Below are 13,504 nucleotides of genomic sequence, written 5' to 3' on the forward strand. Positions count from 1 at the left end.
TAGTTTTTTCTCTGTAAAGTGATTACATTTGAGCAGAGGGAAAAATAAATAATATATATGTGTGTGTGTGTGTATATATATATATATATATATATATATATATATATATATATATATATACATATATATATATACATATGTATGTGTGTATATCTATGTATGTGTGTATATCTATGTATGTGTGTATATCTATGTATGTGTGTATATCTCTATATATATATATATATCTCTATATATATATATCTCTATATATATATATATCTCTATATCTCTCTCTCTATATCTCTCTCTCTCTATATATATATATATATATATATATATATATATATATATATATATATATATATATATATATATATATATATATATATATATATATATATATATATATATATATATATATATATATATATATATATATATATATATATATGCACAGCTCAGAAGTTGAGAAAGACAATTTATGTGTTGTCCGATTTTATTTGTTGTTGATCTGTAATTTAGACAAACAGATAAAGCAGAGTTTGGTCTTTCCCCATTCAAGTAGTTAGGTGCTGTTCATGGCCAGAAATAATAAACATGTTTTACAAATATGACCACTGAATGAACTGACTTTAAGGGACTTTGGAAATGCATAGCAAACATGCCGGTTTAGTTTTTTTTAAGCACTGATTCAAATAGTGATTAAAAATTTTTTAATTAAAGGAGTAGTTGACTCATTGAATATCACTGAAAATTGTTAAACCAATACATATGGGTGATTTTCTGATATCACCTCATGAAGAGTTTTTTCTTATGGTGGTTCAGTGCCAAAGTCCTCTTTTACAGTCTACAACCGCAGCAGCCAAGCATTCAGTTTGACCTTCCCGATAAAGGGCCTCTCCCAAGGGAAAGCTGCCAGCTCTAATCCCAGTGCCCAGCATTAGTGAACTGTGCTGTGTTGCCATGTTTGACGCTCAGTGGCCAACCACAACCTGCCTCCTTGCCAATGACAGACTTCACACCCAGCAGTCAGTGGTTTGTGAAGGAGGCACGATGCCGGCGGTGACGAGCCCTCAGCGAGCGACTGCGCCATGTGTCAAGATGGCACATAATGACTAGAAACCACAGAAGATCTTCAATGCCACAAAACCGCCCTGATGACACAAGAACTCGCTCTTCATTAAAAACAGGAAGCAAAGAATCTATTCAACAAACGCAAGAGCAGTCCACTGTTATTCCACATCCAAAAACTCAATTAACGTACATTAACACCTCAGGACTTCAATGGCAACAATAAAAGGCATCATTGACAACTGTGTATGAGCACCTCCTGTCCAAATCTCAAACTCTAACTCCCGCCAAGAGCTGCATGCTGGGTGCACACGAGACCTATGGATTTCACGAGCCACTTCATTGGAAAGTGCAATTATGAAAGATGTCTGTCGAGAGATGGGGGAAAAAGCCTTGTTCCAGGCGTTAGGCTCATAATGGCTGGCTACTGGAGCGGACAGAGAGCCCCTGCCATGTCCTCCCGTCCTGTCGGAGCGCATTATGTCAACCGCTCCACAGGACTGATGGTGTTTATGATGGCTAGAGTAAACAGGCCTGTCGGAACCTCTTTCCCCAGCAACCAGGTCATGCAGCGCTACTGTATGAGGCATCTAGTGCGGAATCATTCAAGTTCAGTTTTGAAATTCTATTGTTTAAAAATTTAAATTAAAAATGTGCTGTCTGTAACAAGTACTTTGCACCCAAATTCAACATTGCTATAGCATTAAACATTTGGTGCTAATGATTAAAAACCTTTACAATTAATTCAAATAAATCTAATTTAACAGATCAAACACATGTGAAAGTAAAGGAAATTAACAATTTATTCTGTTAGATGATATATAAAAGGTTAGTTGTCAACAGAGGATGCAGTTTGACATCCCCACAGAGCTACACAAACAGCGTTTTGGTTTCCTAGGCGAATATTGAGAGTCACTTTTATTAAAAGCATCATTACTACAGTTGGCAGCAATTTACAGTTCATCATACATGATGGTTTCAAAAAAAAGAAAAAGAAAAAAAAACCTCACAAAAGAAAAAAAAAACATGTACAACATTTATGTCTGTAAACTTCAAGGCTAGTTAGAATTGAGGTAATGCTGTTCAGCTTTGTGGCTAAAGTAACAAAAGTCCATTCAAATAGATAAAGGTACCTGATTTTATTCTTACACCAGTGCATTAACATGGATACAATGAGACAATTTGACTGCAGTAATTTATTTCATGTCACTTTTTCACACTTTCCGGTGTTTAGTCAAAAGAGTAAAATCGAACATTCAAAAGCTGCCTTCGTTATTGCTGTCTCCACAGGTAGAGAGGTCTCCTCACCTGTTTGGATTGTCAGTGTGAGAGACTGGGAACAGTCCAAGTGTAGGCTATGATATGTGAGAACTTCATCCGCCCCTCTCAGCAGAACAGTACAACGAAAACCACGATTCTTCCTCAGCAGCGGAGAGTGTCTTAATGCCGTTAAACTGTACACCACTGAACATTACGAGATGCTACTCATTGTTACAATATCAACAGTAGAGTAAGAGAGAAAAAAGACAAAACAAAATAATATTAAAATAAAGAGAGCAGCATAGCACTATCGGAACGATTAATTCCTATAATATTTCAGGAAATTTCCATCTCATCTAGAAGGCACCCACACAGTGCCAAAGACTTCAAAAAAACAAAACAACCAAAAACACAAAAAGAAAAATACATGGGGGGGGGGGGGACACCCTTTTGACATCCGCACAAATCTATGTCTGTTCGCATCATCCCTGGCTACGCTAATGGTTACAGAGACAGCTCATTTGCTTTACTCTTAACGTTACCTGTCAACAAAAACCAAACAACCAAAGTGTTTTGGATATTGAGTTGGCATGTAAACACCTGGACTAACCATCCTGTCAGAGTTCAGTGTGTCTCCTCAGCCCTGGGGAAATGGTAGAAGGCCTGATTCAGTTTCAGTCACTTTTGTCATCCTCATCAGCAGGTTCGTCATCGTCCTCATCCTCATCCTCATCGTCATCGTCATCGTCATCATCATCATCCATTCCACCCTCCATGGAGTCCATTTCCTCTACTGGCCCTGCCAGGTCATCATCTAGTACTGATGAATCAGCAGTCTTGTTCTGGCTCTCCTCTGAGTCACTGTCTTCAAGTGTGTTGTCAGCAGTTTCAACATCAGCCGCAGAGGCATTCTGGTCCTGATTTGTGCTGGGCCCTTTGGCGGACTCCTTGTCCTCACCGGCAGCCCCCAAAGCCCCAGACACAGCACTCTGGAGGTCAGCTAGGGAAGCTTGGGGGAAGCCTGGGAGGCCCAGGCCGCCAAGGCTGGCGGGTAAAAACATGGATGGGTAGAAGAGGCCTGGGGCCATGGTAGACAGCAAGAAAGGGTTGAAGGCCAGCGGACTAGTAGACATGCCGGCAGCAGCGGCAGCAGCAGCAGCAGCATTCAGCGCGGCAGCGTCACTGGTAGCCTCGGCAGACTCCGTTTCAGTCTTTTTCTCTGCTTTTTCCTTCTCATCTCCTTCCTCCTTGGTCTCCTCATCCGTCTTCAGGTTGGGATTCTCCTCAGATTCGGCCTGTTCTGTACCAGACGCACCGTTGGTTGCAGTCGCAGCTGCAGCCAGACTTCCTCCGAACAGACCCCCTAGACTGAACATGTTGGGGAGGCCGCCCATGCCAGGAAGCATGAGGGGAAGCATGGCCGCGGCATGCTTGCCGTCCGCCCCCCCTCCGAGAGCAGCGGGAAAGCCCATGAGGCCAGCTGCCAGCTGGAGGCTCTGGAGGTTCTGCAGGCCCTGAAGACTGGTCAGGTCCATACTGCCAAACAGTCCATTCATCAGCAAAGGATTAACGCCGGATGTGGAAGCTGCTGCTGCGGCCGCTGCCTGCGCTGCTGCCGTCGCCTTGGCGATTTCAGATTTGGGACGTCTGCCTCTGCGGCGCACGCCTTCCTCTCTGACCACCGGCCCAGTCAGGAGTCGGTCAAACATGGACTCTGGGAGAAAGCCCTGGGAACAAAAAAGTATAACTTCCCATTAAACAGTTTGAGGTCATTTAGATTGTTTTACACATAAAAAAAAACAGCATTGTGAAATTGTGAAATGTTATTATTTAAAATAACTTTACTATATTAATAAATTTTAAAAGGTAATTTATTCTTTATTTTTAGCAGCCATTACTCCAGTCTTCAGTGTCACATGATTCTTCAGAAATAACTAACCATCAGAAATCATTCTAATATGCTGATTAGGTTCTCAAGAAACATTTGTATATTTAATAAAAAATAAATAAATAATAATAATAATAATAAATAAATAAATAAACAAATAAACAAACAAACAAACAAACAAACATACATATATATATATATATTTATATATATATGTGTTTTTTTATTTTATTAAATATACAAATGTTTCTATGTATGTGTTCTGGGCAACAATTAATTGCATCCAAAATAAAAGTTTGTTTTTACATAATATGAGTGTACTGTGTATAATTATTTTATATAAAAATACAAATGCATACATTTAAGAAAAAGGTGTTATATATAATATAAATTTTATATAAATATATATACACCGTATATACATGCAAATATTTTTTAAATATATACATGCAAGTGTGTGTATTTATATATACAAAATCATTGTCCAGCACTAGTTTAAATAAAATAATAACACACAGTTGTGCTGCTTAATATTTGAGAAAACTAACAATTTTTTTCAGGATTCTTTGATGAATATAAAGTTTGAAAAAACAGTGTTTATATGAAATGGATATGTTTTGTAACATGTCTGTCACTTTTATTCAATTTGATGCATTCTTTCTGAATAAAAGTATCAATTTAGATAAAATCAAGACTCACCGACTGCTTCACAATATCTGTCCAGTCTGGGGCGATGGCAAATTCTGGATTTTCAATAAGCCAGCGAGGTAAATCCTTCATTGGAGGGGCCATGGCTCCTCCCATCTGTAGTCATAAAAGTTATAAATGTTGCAGCAAGTGTAAAGTACATTTTGGGATAAAACAAAATGGATCCATTTCTAAAAATGAATACTTGCCTTTCTTCCATTCCTAATGTTAACAACAGGGACTCTCTCTTCTCCAGTCAGCGTGTTTATGTCAATCTTGTTGGGATTGCGGCATCGGTGTCTTTTCTGTTTGGGTTTCGCGAACTGGGAGAGGAGGTGGTCCTCATTCTTCTGAAAGATAAAAACAAGAGAACTCTAAGATAAACAGCATACCGCACAGGACATTCCTACATCAGCCAACAGAAAAAAAATTTTGACAGCCACAAAGAATTGCACTCACTGGTACGTATCCAGGCACATCCATAGTGTAGGTGGGATGCTGTCTCAGCCATTCCCGTAGGTCCTTAGTGCTGGGACCATCTTCTCCTTGAAGATGGCTTCCCTCTTCTAAGCCTTCACCGGGGGCTTTCTGCGCAGGAGATGACATGGGTCTGTGTGCCCGCCCATCTACAAAAGCTTTGGTCCCATCGGAATTTTCCTGTAGAAAACAAATTAGTCAATGTGCTACATGAAAACGGCATGACACCCACATCACATCCTGACAGGATACGTACCACATTGAGAGGTCCTCTCTTGTTCCCCATAAAGAGCAGTTCCAACCCCTCCACATTTTTCCTGCGACCTCTTTTTCTCCGGTTGGGGAGTTCAGTGTCATGTAGAGAGCCGTTGGCCCTTGGTCTGGAGGAAGCGCCTGCTTGCAGCAGCTCCATCTGTGCTTTCAGGGCTGCGGAGGAGGCCATGGCTCCAGGGAAGGCAGAGGAGGAGGAAGAGGACGACACGCCGTGCAGGGCTTTGGTCAGGTCTATGGCCTGTGTCTGGCCTTCTGTGGCATGGGACTCTCGTAACTGTGCTACCATCTCCATCAGGTTCCTGCGCTTGGCAGCACGCTCTGCCTCAATCTCCACCTTCCTCCTCCTGCGTCTGCGCTGTCGAGGTACTGACAGGCTTAAAGTTTCATCCTGGACAAGAACATTGACAGGGTGTTTAATCAATGTAACTCTTAAAATCTATTGTATAATAATAAACGATGTTTAAACAAAAGACAAAAAGTGCATTGGCACCCACAGTGAGTTTCAGTGCACAGTAGGGTGGGTTATAGGTGGGACTTACCTTGTTGACCTGTGGTGACATGGTGAGGTCCTCACTACCACTATAGCTGGTCTGACCCACCATTGAGAGATCACCAAGACTCCGCCTCTGCAGGGGGCTGTCCGTTGTCATGGAGCTGTAGCCAGGCAACAGGCCTGGGAAGTCAAAGAACTGCCTCCTGTTGAAAGGCCACTTGCCCTTCATGACCGCTTCACAGATGTTGTCCATACGATTGATCATTACCCTGTCCTGAAGTACAAACACAGAAGATCAGCACAAGTGTGAGCGAGCGTGTGCGTGTGTATGCATGCATAATAAACTAGAGGATACATAAAGGGCATCTCATTTTCTCCATTTCAGCTCTGGTTTCATGTCCCAAGGATCTTATAATGCTCTATTAAAGGATAAAGCTCTGAAACGTTAAGTACAGTCTTTTCACTAAGCATCACATCGTAGTTTTCCTTTGGGCTTGGCTTCATTTACCTTCAAATCTCTTTTGTAGCAAACAATATTACAACATGCTAGAAGGGAAAACTAGATGCATATAAAAAAAAAAATTGATTGACAAAAAAGGAAGGAAAAGATTAGAAGAGGGAAAAATGGTCTGACTAACCTTGGGCCAGAAAGAGAACAGTGAGCGTTCACTGAACATCTGAGAGGCTGGCGGCTCGACGTCATCAACACTAAAGCAGTCCCTGGTCTCATCGCGGGCAGTGCTCAAGGAGGCGTTACTCTCCTCATCAAAATTCTTATTCTCGGAGGCGGCTCCAACTGCAAATCATAATGATCTTTCAATACAAACAAGACTGCAACAAATTTTAAAATCAAAATCTATGCTCAATGATCAATGAAAATTGATCAGTGTAAAAACTGCTTGAGCAGCCAAATAATCTTTGTTCAATCAATAGAATACAGGGTTTTACAACAATTACAAGTTTTACAGTTCTGCTTGGTGTCAGTAGAGGCACAGAAATTACATACTTGAGCTTCAAATTCCCAATAAAATAGGTATTCCTCAAAGTAAAATTACAGATGATTGAGAGAAATTAGCATAATTTATGTAATTTAATTTGAAGTATTAGTTCATTTGAATTTAAAGTAATTTAAATTGAAAAATGGAAGCTCGTCCTAAAACTGGTGTAATATGTTTTTGGAGCATACAAAAATGTTTTGGGCATGTTTCTCAGATAGAGATGTAACAAACGTAGTTTTAATAGAAAATAAAACATTAAATAATGCCTAATATTCACCTTCAGCTTGTGAAGATTTTTCTGATTTGTCATCCTCATCCATTTTTTCTTCCTCGTCTTCTTCAGAGATTTTGTCAATAGGTACTTTAGTCTCAGTGTTCGAGGGAGGCTCACTCTCATCCTGAGCGATTTTATCTTCAGGGGTAGGGAGTGTATCTGCGGACTCCTGATCTACGGGCTTCACCTCAGCCATACCATCCACAGGACAATCCAGCTCTACCTTGGTCTTAACCTCCATTGCATCTTTCTCCTCCACCTCCATCTCCTCCTCCTTGGGCTCGTGCTTAATACTCAAATCATTTGCTTCCTCTTCATCCTTCACTTCCTTTTTAGGAGACAGGGCTTCAGATTTCTCTCCTTTGACCTCCTCTATGTTACTGTTCTCCACTTTGGGCACCATCATATCACCATGCTCTTCTTTCCCTTCTTCATCTCTGAGCAGGGTCAGAGGGGTGAGGGGATCAGACATGATGGGCATTTCAGCACCCTTGCCCTGTGTGAACTTTCTATGGGCCTCCAAGAAGCTCAGCTCAGGGTCGTTGAGGATGTGGTAGTCAGTGCGGCTGACACCATGCTTTGCGGCACCCCGAAGGAGGTCTCGATCATGGCGCCCGGGCTCCCACCAGGCAGGGAGGTCGGGGCTGGGTTGGCACAGACTCAATCTCTCCTCCAGCAGAGGGTGCGGCAACACCTGCTCCCTGATACGCCGCAGCAGCTCGATACGATAGAGCGTCCGTGAAGCCCGCTCCTCTGTGATGGGGTCAATGATGAGGGTGGGGTCTGGCAGTTCTGCAAGCAGAAAGATGATGTTCAGTTAAATAATCGAAAATGTGAAAATTCAAATCAAAGCAACATTAAAATGTAAAATGCAGAAATAATGTAATTACAGTGCAATTTAAATAAGTAAACAATATTTTCATGGCAGACAACTGATATGGTGATTCTATTTATCTTTATATCTTTATATATATATATATATATATATATATATATATATATACACACACAAACACAGACACACACACACTATTTAGCATTAATAGATTAAAAAAAAGAAACAAGAATCATTAAATTCTACAAATCAATCTAGGAATCACAATGTTATAATGTCCAGTATGAAAAACATTAATTGATATAATATTTAACAGTATTGACAAATTCGTTTTTTTTTTTTTTTTTTTTTTTTTATATTAACTGAGTACTGGATGATGGCAAAGGTAATCTAAATGTAAAAATAGGGGAAATGAGCTGCACAATTAAAACTCCAATATTGAAGGATAAGTTTAATAAAATCAAGCAAAAAAATTTAAACAAATCTTTTTATCATCTATCAATATGGTTCTGATATATTGTGCATGTTTCTTCAGGTAGCATGTTTCTTCAAGGGATGAAGATGCATAAATAGAGGGAAATAGAGCTACTAAAAAGGTAGAGGAAGCAGACTAGGTTAGGGGGAACAATTAAGAAAATAATTTTTGGGACTACACAACCAAAACAAAAAGCAGGAAATCACAAAAAGAAAATAATAAAAATCTTTGAACACTTTTATTGCTTTTAGCAATAGCACAAATTCCCACTCTCAAAATACAGAAATAGTTTACCTGTCTCTGATTTGATCTGCATCCGGCACACACGCTTACACATGGCCACAAAAGAGTAGTAATATTTTTCCAGGCTCTCATCAGTCTTCTTGTCCAGACGAGCAAAAGCACGGAATTGGGACCAGTCAAAGCACTGTCTGTGCACGTCATAAACCACACCGAATGTGGACACCACCCGGTAGAAATCAGCCTCTTCACGCCTTGTCCATCTGGAAAACAGATGTTGATAATTGGAAATGAGGTGATGCGTAACTAAAGAAGAACTTTTTTCAAAATGGAAGATCTAGAAGTAACTCACCTCTGCCGTCGCTCTTTGAAATAAGCTGCTCCATCAGCCAGCAGGGCGGCGCTATCAGGGATGTAAGGTGATCCCTTAGCCATGAAGGGCCCTCCTTCAGCCATGAAAGCCACTGCTCCCTCTGGAGCATAAGCTCCTCCCTCTGTTACCATGGCGAGGATGTCATCACGTGGGCGGCGCCGGCGCCGGTCGGGTTTGGTCATGGCTTCCTGCCTTAGTTGCTCGCGCTTGTGAGTGCGCTGATAGGCCGTGATGAGACGGCGCAATCGGGCGGTAAGAGCTGAGGCTGGAGGCCAGTACAGATTGCCTGCCTTCCCATTCTCACCAGGCTTAGGACCTGAGGGTGGACAAACAGACACCGATAGTGAGCACAGAGAAGTAAAAATCAAGTATGATGGGTAACACCTGTTCACTAGGGAAATAAATACCTTCTCCAGCCTCACCATCCATCCCTTCATCTTTATCATCCAGTGGAGAGTTTGTAAAATCCTGTGGACATGGCAAAGAAAAGTTATGTAATGCAATCTAATAATACTGATTTTAGATAATAGTATAATAGTCAAGACTAAAATCTAAAACTAAAACTCACATCCAGATCATCTTTGAAAGGCATCCGGAGTGGCTTGTACTCTGGGTCTTCATCCTCTCTATTGTGAAAAAGAGTGGGAGAGAAAACAAAGAAAATCAGCAAAAAAGAAAAGCAGGGTGATAGATAAAGAAAGAGGAAGAGAGCCAGAGAAAGAAAGAGCAGGAGGAGTCCCTCTTGCTGGGGCTGTGATTTTGGGCCAAACTTACCCCTCGACACCATCTGCCATCATGTCCGCTCCCCTCTGCTCGGCAGCGATGGCCTTGGCATCAGGCATGCCCACCCTCTCCAGGAAACACAGGGTGGGGTCAGCACGCATTGAGTTATACTTCTCATAGCCTAGCGGAAGAAAAGAGAGCAGCGGCAAACATAAAAAAACTGCATAATTACAGGGTAAGCTGAGGGCTGGGGAACTATTATTTCCCCTGGTGATGTGAAGGCAAAAAAAAATTACTGGTGTGTCAAATGTAGTTTGAAAACAATAAAAAAAAAAATACTTTTAACATTTCTGTTTAAATATAGAAGGTGCCATAAAAATAACAAGTAAATCAATTATATATATATATATATATATATATATATATATATATATATATATATATATATATATATATATATATATATATATATATATATATATATATATATATATATATATATAAAAAAAAACAAAAAAAAATCCCAAAAACAGAGAAAAACTAAAATCAGGCTAAGCTAACACATTATGTGCTGCAATAACCTTATAATCTACCAGAAGATTGAATCAAACCAAAAAAAGAAAGAAAAAAAAAGATAGAAACAAAAGGAAAGCTAGAGGAAAATGCCCGTTGAAACTGTCCAAGCAGAACAGATTTGAGCCTGCGGATCCCTACAGTGCACAACAGGGGAGGCGATTGGCAGGCTGGACCCACTTCAGCTGAGCCGCTGATCAGACGGGGCTCAAGCACCCCCTCCCCCGCTAGAACATCACATTTCAATTAGGATTTATGCGGTGACACATTGTTCCTAACTGCCGCCGCGCCCCGAGCCAAACTGTAATCATGAGGGGGTTTATAGGCCATCACTCTTTCCTCTGCAGTCCAGGCCTGCCACCTCTCCTCTCCCCGTTTCCTCCCCAGACCTCCCTACTGAATTGGGATTATGATTAAGAACAGGCAGCCTGTGTTATATACACGCTCCTGTGTGTGCGTATGGAGGCCAGCTGAGTTAACGAGGTAGCGCAGCGCACCAGGGGAGACTGGAGAGACAGCTCTCTGTACACACATTCAGGAAAAAGACCAATCTGAGAGAAGCTTAAAAGCCCCTCACATCAAGATTAATATCGGCGGTGAGAGCAGAACACACTATTAAATAAAGTGACTATTACTACACTTTATACAATTAAAAGTCAGCAGTTGAGAAACTCCTTTCCATCTCTCTTTTTAAATACTGCTTTTGGCCCCTTTTCCCTTAAAAGATAAATTGTGACAGCTCCGTAGCTTCACAAAAGAAAACAATCACGACCCAAACAGGGAATTTAGCAGGCTCTCCCAGAACACTTAACACTGTGGGTCAATGTTAATAAAATGCGCTGAGAGGTGCCTGTTGCCTCTGATAGATTAGATCTCGGCTCTTTCCCCCATCCATTTTCCCAGCCACCCTCAATCTAGTGCAGGATCGGCCATTCGGAAAATATCACCAATCAATCTCTAGGCAATATTACAATAGGTCAACATTAGCAATTATTGTCGCCTGTCACCGCAAAAGCACCAGTCGGAAAGCAGCAGCCGTGAGGAGGCGGAGCTTACCATGCTTATAGACACCGATGAGGAGGGACTTGTCAGCATCGAGATCCCACCAATCCGTGGGGACGTCGGCGTGGAAGGGTTGTGGGATCCAGATATCCAACTCACTATAAATGAAAGACAAACAAACACAGGAAAGAGTGATTAAAACCAGGAGATGGCCACAGTGGCATATAATCTAATGAGAGCGGCATTAATGTCTATCTGCAGACATCTGGTAGGAAACGCAAGCATTAGCAAGCCACATCTCATTTAGGCCCATTTCTCATCTTGTTTATTTAGGGCCAACCTGATTATGGCCGGAGATCTGAGCTGCTCGCTTATCTCACCCTGTGCACTTGCGAGCACAATCATTAGAGCTTCAGTCGAGTCCTTGAGATCATCAACATGGCGAGCACGTTTGCACATTATAAATGCATGCACATCTGGGTGGGGGTGTTGTCAGAAAGGGGGAAGAGGAGGAGGAGGAGGAGAAAGTGATGGAGGGAGAGGAAAGATAACAGCAGGCAGGATTCAGTGGAAGGGAATGGAGAGAGATGCCAACCTTGAATCCGTTCCCTCCAGGATTCGGTCTGCCTGGTCTCCGATGACTTCTTGTCGCAGATAGTACAGCATGCGGACCCGCAGCAGCACTCTGTCAGAGATAGAGCGAGCAAGAGAGAGGATAAAAAGGGCAGGAGAGAAAAAAACAAAAACAAAAAAAACAGATGAGTTGGGGGTTAATGGAGTGCCACACAGATTGAAAGGAAGGAAAAAGGGACAAAGGAAAGAGAAGGCAGAAAACAAAAGAGCGAGTAAGTTTGGCCAGCTCCGAGCTGTGCCAGCAGCAGTAGCAGCGGCAGCAGCAGCTCTTTGGCATGTGCCATGGCTCATCCATCATGCTGCCAGGGCTGATTAGCCACGCTGTGCGGCAGCCTCCGCGCCTGACAGATGGCTGCACATAATCACCTCTGTGTGTGCCGCCTTTCACCCGCTTCCAACAGGTCTGCCTGGCACCTGGCCTGGCACCGCGCCGCTGCGCTTGGGGAGCCGCCCGTACCCACCCTCTCCCCCCTCCCCCACGCATATGCACTCCAGCACCTTCATCCTCTCGTTTTAATTTCCTTCCTAATGCTGTTAGGGAAGTTGGGGAGGTGCTAACGGGACGCCTCCAAAGTAAAGAGGCAGAAGTTTGCAGTGTGGCGAGCAGATGGTTGGCGGTCTAAGCACCTCGCATTTATCGTCTCGTAACGTTTCCTCAGCTGTTGCTCTGTTCCCCTTCTCTGGATGCACATCAGAGCCAGCAGTGTAAACCTTTTTTTTCCTTCTCTCTCTTCTCTGTCACTGCCTAGCGTTAGGCAGGACACAACAATGCTGGCCTGGCAACAGAAATTATTTATCAAATGAAACCAGAGAGGCCTCAAAAAACAAAAGACACAAGCCGGCGACACAGGGCAATATGGACATGTTGGGCAAGAGGCAAAATCATCATGTGCTGCCTGATGAGCTAAACGATGAATTATTGAGTGATCTTAAAAAAATTTTAGTGAAGAAAAAGATTTCTCATGGCCTGTCATTCATTATTTGAGTAATTTGGCAGAAGCCTTTGCCAGAAAGATGGGACTTTTTTTTTTTTTTGCCAGATTCTTTACAGCTGGCCATTTTTTAACTGACATTCATTAGTCAAAGCTAAACTATGGAGGAGCCAAGCAACTTAGTGAAACATCTGCACTACAAGGTAATAGCGCTAACTCGCTTTTGAACATGTTAAGCTAATTCACAAGTTTGCTTCAATTACTTTTTCCAAGTTGAAAAGCTTTTCAAAAGTCTTCAAATACACCTGCTTCTGA

At 41.9% G+C, this 13,504-nt stretch overlaps 1 protein-coding gene across 2 annotated transcripts in view; it reads right to left on the reverse strand.

The window, feature by feature from the left end:
* Nucleotides 1-465: 465 nt before the first annotated feature.
* chd7 (chromodomain helicase DNA binding protein 7) overlaps nucleotides 466-13,504 on the reverse strand; it is a 68,763-nt gene continuing 55,724 nt past the window's right edge. Inside the window, exons 24-38 of one of the 2 annotated variants that reach the window (XM_081375277.1) lie at nucleotides 12,220-12,309; nucleotides 11,679-11,782; nucleotides 10,101-10,230; nucleotides 9,895-9,952; nucleotides 9,734-9,794; nucleotides 9,306-9,642; nucleotides 9,008-9,216; nucleotides 7,407-8,195; nucleotides 6,770-6,927; nucleotides 6,178-6,405; nucleotides 5,622-6,026; nucleotides 5,348-5,545; nucleotides 5,098-5,238; nucleotides 4,901-5,005; nucleotides 466-4,040 (exon numbers count right to left, since the gene is read on the reverse strand). In XM_081375277.1, coding sequence (XP_081231403.1) covers nucleotides 2,988-4,040; nucleotides 4,901-5,005; nucleotides 5,098-5,238; nucleotides 5,348-5,545; nucleotides 5,622-6,026; nucleotides 6,178-6,405; nucleotides 6,770-6,927; nucleotides 7,407-8,195; nucleotides 9,008-9,216; nucleotides 9,306-9,642; nucleotides 9,734-9,794; nucleotides 9,895-9,952; nucleotides 10,101-10,230; nucleotides 11,679-11,782; nucleotides 12,220-12,309 — 4,066 coding nt within the window. In that variant the 3' untranslated portion in view covers nucleotides 466-2,987. The remainder of the gene's footprint in view (nucleotides 4,041-4,900; nucleotides 5,006-5,097; nucleotides 5,239-5,347; nucleotides 5,546-5,621; nucleotides 6,027-6,177; nucleotides 6,406-6,769; nucleotides 6,928-7,406; nucleotides 8,196-9,007; nucleotides 9,217-9,305; nucleotides 9,643-9,733; nucleotides 9,795-9,894; nucleotides 9,953-10,100; nucleotides 10,231-11,678; nucleotides 11,783-12,219; nucleotides 12,310-13,504) is intronic. The other variant, XM_081375278.1, reaches the window with a different exon arrangement.

The sequence above is a fragment of the Scardinius erythrophthalmus genome, assembly GCF_964197995.2.
Source record: "Scardinius erythrophthalmus genome assembly, chromosome: 9".
NCBI classification, from domain to species: domain Eukaryota; kingdom Metazoa; phylum Chordata; class Actinopteri; order Cypriniformes; family Leuciscidae; genus Scardinius; species Scardinius erythrophthalmus.